This window comes from Mesoplodon mirus, assembly GCF_964341445.2.
Source record: "Mesoplodon mirus genome assembly, chromosome: 13".
Lineage (NCBI taxonomy): Eukaryota > Metazoa > Chordata > Mammalia > Artiodactyla > Ziphiidae > Mesoplodon > Mesoplodon mirus.
The window spans coordinates 66,497,953-66,509,133 of NC_138989.1; the positions used below are offsets into that span (position 1 = coordinate 66,497,953).

At 38.8% G+C, this 11,181-nt stretch overlaps 1 protein-coding gene across 2 annotated transcripts in view; it reads right to left on the minus strand.

Annotated features, from left to right (window-relative positions):
• The window catches only part of CFAP53 (cilia and flagella associated protein 53), a 76,362-nt gene extending 65,232 nt beyond the window's left edge, over window positions 1-11,130 (minus strand). The window contains exons 1-3 of one of the 2 annotated variants that reach the window (XM_082640987.1): window positions 10,691-11,130; window positions 6,670-6,899; window positions 5,988-6,161 (exon numbers count right to left, since the gene is read on the minus strand). In XM_082640987.1, the coding sequence (XP_082497113.1) occupies window positions 5,988-6,161; window positions 6,670-6,899; window positions 10,691-10,759 (473 nt within the window). In that variant the 5' untranslated portion in view covers window positions 10,760-11,130. Of the gene's footprint in view, window positions 1-5,987; window positions 6,162-6,669; window positions 6,900-9,233; window positions 10,570-10,690 lie in introns of those variants that run through there. The other variant, XM_082640988.1, reaches the window with a different exon arrangement.
• Between the last annotated feature and the right edge of the window lie 51 nt (window positions 11,131-11,181).

The following is an 11,181-nucleotide window of genomic DNA, read 5'->3' on the forward strand; positions in this document are numbered from 1 at the left end:
GATATTTTGAGACAGAGAGATAGACCACATTCACGAATTTTATTACAGTATATTGTTACAACTGTTCCATTTCATTATTGTTGTTAATCTCTGACTGTGTCTAATTTATAAATTAAACTTTATCACAGGTCTGTATGTACTGGAAAAAACATAGTATATACAGAATTTGGTACTCGCCCCGGTTTCAGACATTTACTGGGGATGGATAAGGGGGGCTAGTGTATATTGTTGCAGGATATAACTGTTTCTTCAAAAATTCTAACTAGCAAGTTATACAACTTGAAGTTGTATACTTAGTTATATAAGATCTCTATGAAATCTGTAAAAATTGTTACCAAATTAATATGCATTTTAAGAGCACAAACCACTTATGAAACCTCATTTTTATTACTGTGTCAAAAAACATTTACTAGAGAGTGGAAAATATATTAATGGTCCATTGAAATTCACTTCCCAGTGTCCCCTTTGCCCCTTACAGCATCTTCTCCTCTAGCAGCCAGTAGGGAGAATCCAGATCCTGCCAAAGACAGGATGTGAGGCTATGTTTTACATACACTCGAGAGAACAAGAAGTGTGGAGCAGGTGCATCTATAGAAAAGGTCTGAGAAAGGTCTCAGAATCCCTAGCTGGGCTGATTGGTGACAGTATTTCTTTCCTGAGGCCAGCTAGTAAAAACTGGAGGAGGTAAATACTTCTTTAAATGCAAAGACAGCAACACAAGACTTCGAAGCATATGAAAAATCAAGGAAACATACACCAACAAAGGAACATGATGATTTTCTAATAACCAATCCTAAAGAAATAAAGTTCTACAAGTTACCTGATGAAGAATTCCAAACAATTGTTTTAAGGAAGGCTGGCAAGCTACAAGAGAACACAGATAGACAATGCAACAAAATCAGGAAAACAACACAGGAACAAAATGAGAAATTCAACAGAGATAGAATCATCAAAAAGAACCAAACAGAAGTTCCAGAGCTGAAGAATACAATGAATGAAATGAAAAATCCAAGAGACAGCATCAACATCAGGCGTGAACAAACAAAACAGAGGATGAAACCTGAGAACTCAAAGCCAGGCAATTTGAAATTATCTAGTCAGCATGTCCGAATGGATAAAAAAACAAGATCCAACAATATGCTGCTTCCAAGAGACTTGCTTCAGCTTTAAGGATACACATATCTTTAAGGTGAAGGGATCGAAAAAGATATTTCATGCAAGTAGAAACCAAAAGAGAGCAGAGGTAGCTACACTTATGTTAGACAAAATACACTTTAACTCAAAAGCTGTAATAAGAGAGAAAGAAAGTCATTATATAATGATAAAAGGGTCAATTCATCAAGAGGATATAACAATTATAAATATAGATTCATCCCTTGGTATCCGCAGGGGATTTGTTTGAGGACCTGCTACAGATACCAAAACCCACAGATGCTCAAGTCCTGTAGTCAGCTCTCCACATCCCTGGTTCCACATCTGCGAATTCAACTAATCCCAGATCATGTAGTACTGCATTTATTGAAAAAACTACATTTAAGTGGACCTGCACAGTTCATATCTGTGTTGTTCAAGGGGTCAGCTATATATGCACCCAACATGAGAGCACTCAAATATGTTAAGCAAATATTAACAGATATCAAAGTAGAAACAGACAGCAGTGCAGTAATAGTAGGGAACTTCAATACTCCACTTTCAACAGTGCATAGATCATCCAGACAGAAAATCAGTAAGGAAACACTGGATTGAACCATACTTTAGATCAAATGCACCTAACAGACATACACAGAACATTCCATCTAATAGCAGCAGAATACACGATCTCCTCAAGTACACATGGAACATTCTCCAGGACAGATCACATGCTAGGTCACAAAAAGGTCTTAACAGATTTAAAAAGATTAAAATCATATAAGTATCTTTTCTGACCACAACGGCATAAAACTAGAAACCAAACACCAGAAGAAAGCTGGAAAATCAACAAATAGTGGAAATTAAACAACACACTCCTGAATAACCAATGGGTCAAAGAAGAAATGAAAACGGAAATCAAAAAATATCTTAAATGAAAACAGAAATACAACATACCCAAACTTATGGGATGCAACAAAAGCAGCTTTAAGAGGGAAGTTTATAGCAATAAACACCTATATTAAGAGAAAAGAAAGATCTCAAATAAACAACCTGACTTTAAACCTCAAGGAACTATAAAAAGAACAAACTAAGCCCAAAGTAAGCAGAAGGAAGAAAATAACAAAGATGAGGGCAGAAATAAATGAAATAGAGACTAGAAAAATGATAAAACATATCAATGAAACTAAAGCTGGTTTTTTGAAAAGATAAACAAAATTGACAACATTTAGCTGGACTAGCTAAGGAAAAAAGAGAGAAGGTTTGAATAAATAAAATCAGAAATGAAAGAGGAAACATTACAACTGATACTGCAGTAATACAAGGGATCATGAGAGACTGTTATGAACAATTATATGCAAACAAATTAGATAATCTAAAAAATGGATAAATTCCTAGACACATATAAACTACCAAGGCTAAATCATGACGAAATAGAAAATCTGAAAAGACCAATAATGAGTAAGGAGATTGAATCAGTAATCAAAAATCTACCAATAAAGAAAAGTCCAGGACCAGATGCTTTCACTGGTGAGTTCTACCAAATATTTAAAGAAGAATTAATACCCATCTTTCTCAAATCCTCCAAAAAAATTGAAGAAGAGAAAACGCTTCCAATATCCCTGAATAACACAGATGCAAAAATCCTCAATATAATACTAGCACGGCAAATTTAACAGCACATTAAAAGAAGCAGATACCATGATCAAGAGGAATTTATCCTTGGGATGCAAGGATGGTTCAACATATGCAAATCAATAAATGTGATATACCACATTAACAGAATGAAGGATAAAAATTATATGATCATCTTAATACAGAAAAAGGTTTGACAAATTCACGATAAAAAGAAACTCTCAACAAATTATGTATAGAAGGAATGTAGCTCAACACAATAAAGGCCATGTATAACAAGTGCACAGCTAACATCATGCTCAAAAATAGAAAACTGAAGGCTTTTCCTCTAAAATCAGGGATAAGACAAGGGTGCCCACTCTTGCCATTTGTATTCAACACAGTACTGGAAATCCTAGCCAGAGCAATTAGGCAAGAAAAAGAAATAAAAGACATCCAAAATGAAAAGGAAGAAGTAAAATTATCTGTTTGCAGATGACATGATCTTGCATATAGAAAACCCTAAAGATTCCATCAAAAACTGTTAGAACTAATCAACGAATTCAGTAAAGCTATAGGATTTGAAATCAACAAACAAAATCAGTTGCATTTTTTACACTAATAATGAACTACCTGAAAGAGAAATTAAGAAAACAATCCCTTTTGCAATAGCTTCAAAAGCAATAAAATATGAAAGAATAAATTTAACCAAGGAGGTTAAAGATCCGTACACTGAAAATTATAAGACACTGATGAAAGAAACTGAAGACTCAAATAAATGGAAAGATATCCTTTGACCCTTGGGTTGGAAGAATTAATATTTTAAAAATGTCCATACTGGGGCTTCCCTGGTGGCACAGTGGTTAAGAATCCACCTGCCAATGCAGGAGACGGGTTCGAGCCCTGGTCTGGGAAGATCCCACATGCCGTGGAGCAACTAAGCCCGTGAGCCACAATTACTGAAGCCCGTCCACCCTAGAGCCCATGCTCCGCAACAAGAGAAGCCACCACAATGAGAAGCCTGCACACCACAATGAAGAGTAGCCCCCGCTCACCGCAACTAGAGAAAGCCCGCACGCAGCAACGAAGACCCAACGCAGCTAAAGATAAATAAACAAAATTAAATTAATTAATTAATTAATTTTTTTTAAAAGTCCATACTATGCCAAGTGATCTACAGGTTCAATGCAATCTTTATTCAAATTCCAATGGCATTTTCACAGAAACAGAAAAAGAAAAATCCCCAAATTCGGACTGAATTACAAAAGACCCTGAATAGCCAAAGCAATCTTGAGAAAGAAGAACAAAGCTGGAAGCATCACACACTTGATTTCCAACTATATTACAAAGCTATCCTAATCAAAACAGTATGGTAGCTGCATAAATACAGATGCATAGACCAGTGGAACAGAATAGAGGGCCCAGAAATAAATCCAGGCATATATGGTCAACCAATCTTTTACAAGGAGACCAAGAACACACAATGAGGAAAGGATAGTCTCTTCAATAAACAGTCTTGGTAAAACTGGATATCTACATGCAAAAGAATGAAATTGCATCCCTATAGACACCATTCAAAAAAATTAACTCAAGGGCTTCCCTGGTGGTGCAGTGGTTGAGAGTCCGCCTGCCGATGCAGGGGACACGGGTTCGTGCCCCGGTCTGGGAAGATCCCACATGCCGCGGAGAGGCTAGGCCCGTGAGCCATGGCTGCTGAGCCTGTACGTCCAGAGCCTGTGCTCCGCAATGGGAGAGGCCACAACAGTGAGAGGCCCGCGTACCGCAAAAAAAAAAAAAAAAAAAAAAAAAATTAACTCAAAATGGATTAAAAATTTAAACATAAGACCTGAAACTGTAAAACACATAGAAGAAAACATAGGGAAAAAGCTCCTTGACACTGGTCTTGACAAAGATTTTTCGGATATGACACTAAAAGCAAAGGCAACAAAATGAAAAATAAACCAGTAGGACTATATCCAATTAAAAAGCTTCTGCAAAGCAATGGAAACAATCAACAAAATTAAAAGGCAACCTACAGAATGGGAGAGGATATTTTCAAACCATATATCTGTTAAAGGGTTAATATCTAAAATACATAAGAAACTCATTTAACTCAATAGCAAAAAAAAAAAAAACCAAATAATCTGACTAAAAAAAATGAGCCAAAGTCCTGAATAGACATTTTTCCAAGAAGACATACAAATAGCCAACAAGTATGTGAAAACATCACTAATCACCAGAAAAATGCAAATCAGAACCACAATGAGATATCACCCCACACCTGTTCAGATGGCCATTATAAAAAAGAGGTGAAAAGTGTCAGCAAGGATGTAGAGAAAAGGACACCTTTGTACACTGTTGGTGGGAGTATAAATTGGTATCACCGTTCTGAAAAACAGTATGGAGATCCCTCAAAAAATTAAAACCAGAACTACCATATGGAAACAAACTAAGTGTCCATTGACATATGAATGGATAAAGAAAGTACGAAATGGAATATTATTCAGCATAAAAAAGAAAATTCTGGGCTTCCCTGGTGGCGCAGTGGTTAGGAGTCTGCCTGTCGATGCAGGGGACGCGGGTTCGTGCCCCGGTCTGGGAAGATCCCACATGCTGTGGAGCGGCTGGGCCCGTGAGCCGTGGCTGCTGGGCCTGCGCGTCCGGAGCCTGTGCCCCGCAACGGGAGAGGCCACAACAATGAGAGGCCCGTGTAGCAAAAAAAAAAAAAAAAAAAGAAAATTCTGCCATTTGAGACAACATGGATGAACCTGGAGGATATAATACTAAGTGAAATAAGCCAGACAAAGACAAGTACTGTATGATCTCACTAAATGTGGAATCTAACAAAAAAAAGTTGAACATATAGAAACAGAGAGTAGAAAGCTGGTTCTCAGGGGTTATAGGGTGGGAGAAATCTGAACATATTGGTCAAAGGATATAAATTTTCCGTTATAAAATGAATGAATAAGTTTTGGGGATCTAATGTACAGTATGGTGACTACAGGCAATAATACTGTATTATATACTTGAAATACGCTAAGAGAGTGAATCTTATGCATTCTCACCTCAAAACAAACAAAACTCCTCAGTATCTGCATTATGCAATGATGTATATATAATTAACAAGACTTAAAGGTACAACTACTGTGTATACCCTCTTAAGGCTACACTTTAGATAGTTTTCCTAAATAATTTTTAATATACCAACTTCAGATTCTGTGTGTGTGTTTTTCTGATATCATTACCTGAATTGCTGGTCTAGCTTTTCAGCCACAAAATCCTGTCTCTCTTTTTCTTTCTTCTCTCTTAATAATCTGATTTTATCTCTCATTCTATCTTTTTTCTCCTCAATTGTTTCTTCTTTCAATTGCATTTCAATAAAATATTCATTTTCTTCTGATGCTAAAAGTTCACGTAACCTAAGTTCACAAAACAAAATGACAACAGAAAAGGAAATTAAAACTATCATGCCACATGTACCATTTCACTAACTGATTTTTATTTTGTTAAATCTGATTTCAGAAGTACACGTTCAGTCATAAATTTTGTAAGAAGGAAATATCATTACAGTATTCCATAAAATAAGACTAGTTGCCATTTAAAGCAATAAAGATAGTAATCTATTCCATGTTTTATCTGATCACATACAGATGAGATACGTAATGTATATCTTCAACAAAAAAGCAAAATGAGCAGATTTTAATTAAAAATAAAGAAATTTGAAACAATATGTTCTTTTGCTTTCTATCAAACATAGGTTATCACAAGTGAAAATAGAAACAAGCAATAGCTATTGGTTTGGTAGGAATATGCATAGTTCAGCCATGATCCTTACTGTAAAAATTCACTTGATTTTTGACTGATCAATCTCAAACTGCGGTTTTAGGAATGTTTCAGAGTCTGGATCAGCTGGTTTATGAGCCTTACTTATTTCGTCTTTCTTCAGTATTGATGATAAACCCTTGCATGGCATCCTTGACTCTTGCTTTCACAAGACTGTCCACAAACTTGCGGTCATTGTGCTGGTCCCACTCAGCTTTCAAGCGATCCCGCTCGTTTGACTTAATGGAAGCCAAAACAGCATGATGCTTCTGATGGCTGCGTCGGAGTCTTTCCAGATGATGCTCAGCCCCTTGGCCTTTGGGAGGCTTGGCTCTCTGAAAACAAATAGCAACTATCACTTATGACAGACCCAAAATCAATTGCATATTTTCAATTAATCATGACCTCCACCAATACTCATATTAATCAAAACTTGGTATATAAAACTAATACATCCTTCTACAACTGCAAACAACTTAGGTACCTAAGATGTAATTTGTTTGATTCTTTGAACCTATACCTAAGATGTCATCAAATCAGTCTCAAGTATTTCTCAAATGCCATTTGAGTAAAAGTTCATGGAATTATAAAGTTAAAAATTTGAACAGGGCTCCAGAGATTATCTAGTCAATAGATAATTGACTAGATAATCTCTGGATTATCTAGATAAGTTATAACTTAACAATAGATAAGTTATTTGCTCAAAGTGCTTTAAATAGTTAGGGCAGGCCTGGATAGAACAAGAATTAGAGGTCTTCTAATTCCTGACCTTGATCTTGCCACCAACTATCCCACATTGTTTCTCAGGGGTGGACAACATAGTTACCAACATAAAAATTCTTTCAATTAAGAGACTACTATCTAAGTATAAGGATATATCAATATATAATGAGTTGTGACAATGAAAAACCCTTTACTAAGAAGGAAGTAAGGAAGATAGAAAGGGAGGGAGGGAAAGAAGGAAAAGGGGGAAAAAAAAAACCCTAGTGGTAGAACTTTTTTCCTATTTCTATTGTGCCCAGAAGTTTAATCTAAGAGCTGTGCTCCTGACATTTTGGGGTAAATTGAATTTCTGTAAATATGTTCATTTTATACAAACTTCCACCAGGAAGCTGGAAATGCATACATCATTGTGAATACATATTGACACATTTAATAAAATCATATGGACTATATCTTTTTCATTTCTGTATTCCTAGCAATGAACATGCCTACCAGCATCAGGTTCTCAATATGAATGGGAAAGATGAATGAATGAAACAATGTTTATGGGTGGGCTTGATGTTATTCCTGCTCCTCCTGGGCCACCATGAAATCCATGGTCTTGAGCTTTGTATTTTCGGCCAGTTTTATCAAATCATCCTTAGGTGAGTAGTGAGACTCTGGTGTGCTGATTCACAGTAACAAAACTTTTAACTCCTGTGGCAGAGTCAATCTGATCATTTACACTTAGAACAGTACTGTCAGGATTACCAGAATACTGGCACTGGGACTTGGTAAGGGAATCTCCTAGGGAAAGAAAATCAACATTTGAAGACAGCTTCATGAAAAGATTCAGGGCTCAGGGTATATATATATATATACCTAGATTAACTGAACAAGATAATACAAAGCTGAGGTAGGTTGGAGACAAAAGACGATGTTGAGGGTTACATCATGGGAAGTAGCTAATTCATATTCAAATTATTTAGAGCCTAGATTTAGTTAACAAACTACTGTTCTTTAATACATAAAACATTTTATGAATGCGGATTCAGTGACAACAAAGCAGAGCTGGGTCAAGACTGCACCCTGGGCAGGATATACATAGGAACTCACGCTCCCAGTAGACAGATGGGCTGAGAACAGGAACCAAGCACCAAGGTCACAAGGAATCAATTGTCAGATTGTCAGGGCAAGAACCAGGTTCTGAGGTACATTTTGACTGAAGAGGGGGATGGGGGTGGAGGGTGGTGAGAAACAGCCTGAGCAGTAGCTGGGGATTAGGAAGCCCTTTAAGGCTTGGGCATCCTGTGTAGGACTTTGTGGTCAGGAAGGACCTTATCTCTGGATGAACAGGTATGATCTGGAGTTCTCTAACAAGGTGGTGCCAATCCATGCAGAGTCTTAGCATTATGTAATCAAAACCTGTCCTGTTTAACAGAAATATAATATAAACCAGATATGTAATTTAATAACATTTTCTAGTAGCTGTATTTTAAAAAGTAAAAAGAAACAGGGGAAATTAATTTTAATAATATATTTTTATTTAACCAATATATCCAAAATATTCTCATTTCAATATGTGACTCTACGCATAGTTCAAGTGCTCAAAAGCCATTTGTGGCTAGTGGCCACCATAAAGGACACTGCAACTCTTAAACCATGCTAAATTCAGAACAAAGGGTTTAATAACTACTCTGTACTTTCAAGGTCACTGAAGGCTTTTGTTACTGCAACATCTCAAATTAGTTTCTACTATTACAGTTTACAGTTTAATGTCTTAAAGAATGATGTCTTACAGCCTAGGTTTGATTCTGGTCTCTATTGATTACTAATTGTGTGATCTTGAGCAAGTTACTTAATCTTTTTAAGTCTCAGTTTTCTCACCTGTCAAAATGAGCAAAATAAATGTCCTCCTAAAAAATTATTTCAAGAAGTAAATAACTGGGTCCCTAGGAGGCACTCACCAAATAGCCGCTCCTTTTGCTTCTCCATTACTTCAGACATTTCATCTTTCACCACCTTCTCCTGGAGGAATTGTTTAGCATCCAAGTCTCATCTCTGGTGGCTTTAATTCTTCTCCCACCACAACTCTGCAACCTCTAACATCCACACTTCTTATCACACTCTGACATCTGAGATACACGAGCTCTGACCTCTTCCTTTTCCTCTTTATTCTTCTATAAACAAAGTATTCAATAGGCCTGCTTCTCCAGTTTGGTGGTAATTTGGTGGAACAGAAATCCTTATTGGTTCCCAACACAAGTAATATCACCTGACCAATGGCCCAGCCCCTGAGCTCAGTGTTCGCCTACAGAACCCAAAGTACATCAATTTCTGTCCCTCACAGTCTGTCTATAATGATCACCTTGAACCGCACAGACTGTAAAAGACTCCACTCTACTGATTTCCAAACCCAGATCCTACAGTTCCTGGACCTAAAGAAGAGGGAGCATTGACAACTGCTATGTGCACTATGGAGCATAATAAAACTGCACCCTTCATTATCCCTGATATTTCTTCCACAATGTTCCAACACAGATAATATAGCACATCATTATCTACTGTGTTAACCTTTGATGGTTTTGTGCATGAGCAAGTTGTTTCTGCAGTTAGATGATAAGCAACGTGAAGGCAGGGATCAGACTTCTAAAGAAGGGTAAACCTCCCAGGGTCACTGTATTCACCCCTGTATTTTCCACAGAGCTGTGCACCCAGCAGGGGCTCAAGTAACACCTCTATAATTGCCTACCTACACGTGGTTTTCTAGCCTGTAGAAACCAGTGTGTAGAAACAAAGGTGCATGGACCAAGTGTCTGGGGTTCTGAGCAGGACCTATCAAACTCTGCAGCACGCAGCATTCCCCTGGCCTCCTACCACCTCCCCTGCCTTAAAGGCAACCAACCTCCTATTCCCAGGCCTGCAGGGACGCTTCTATTATGGTTGAGTCAGCAGAGAAAGGGCTCTATAACCACTCACAACCCCTCACAGCCCAATACTCCTTCCACAGACGATTTTCCTAGGCGTGTAGAACTAGCCCAAGACTGTACAGCTCCATCACTGCCAGCCCAGACCCCAGATTTCCTGCCGCCTGACCCAGCACCGTTTCCTTGACACACCCTCCGCATTGCAAGGGGACGACCTCTTTCAGCAGTCTTGGAAGACTGAAAACCCTCAAGATCTAAAGTGGTGTTTCTCCAAATACAGAAAGTAAACATATGACGCGGGGGGTTGGGGGGTAGGGAGGGACGGAGTACGAGAGCTAGGTAAGAGACCTTATCCTTCCCTCTTTCAAAATTCAAGCTGCTGCATCAAGCACCTGCTTCCCTCGAGAGAGCCCCTGCTGGGGGCCAGGGTGGGCTGCGCTGGGCGCTGAGTTGGGGGAGATGCAGAAAGCGGTCCCGCACACACATCCCGTGCTTACCACGATCACCACTTTGGGAGTGGGGCCCTTAACCTCCCGCTGTACGATGCCAAATCGCTGGCTGTACATTTTCGAGTCCCCTCAGGGTGGGGGCGGTGCCCGCCGCGGTTCCCCAACCACAGCGACCTGAGAGACCAGATTCCGCCAAGCAGAAATCTGGTTGCCATGGTGCGCCTCGCGGGGATCGGGGCAGGTGAGTGGGGCGGAAGTTGGTCCTGTCACCATGGTGACCATAGACGCCAGCACTCACGACTTCCTCTGGCAGTGGAAAAGCTGAGTCTGCGCAGTCCTCACCCCGCCCTTGGCCAGGCCTCCCGCCGACCTCGCTCCCTTATTCCAGGGTTCACCAAATAGCAGAAAAAGAGCCTCCTTAACCCGAAGTGAAGTCGAAGACCTAGCTACATTCCAATTGACTTTTCTATTTATATCTTGTAATCGGTCTAAAAGCATGAGAAAGGTTAGTGGGCATTTTGTTGGTAGGTTAAATTTTG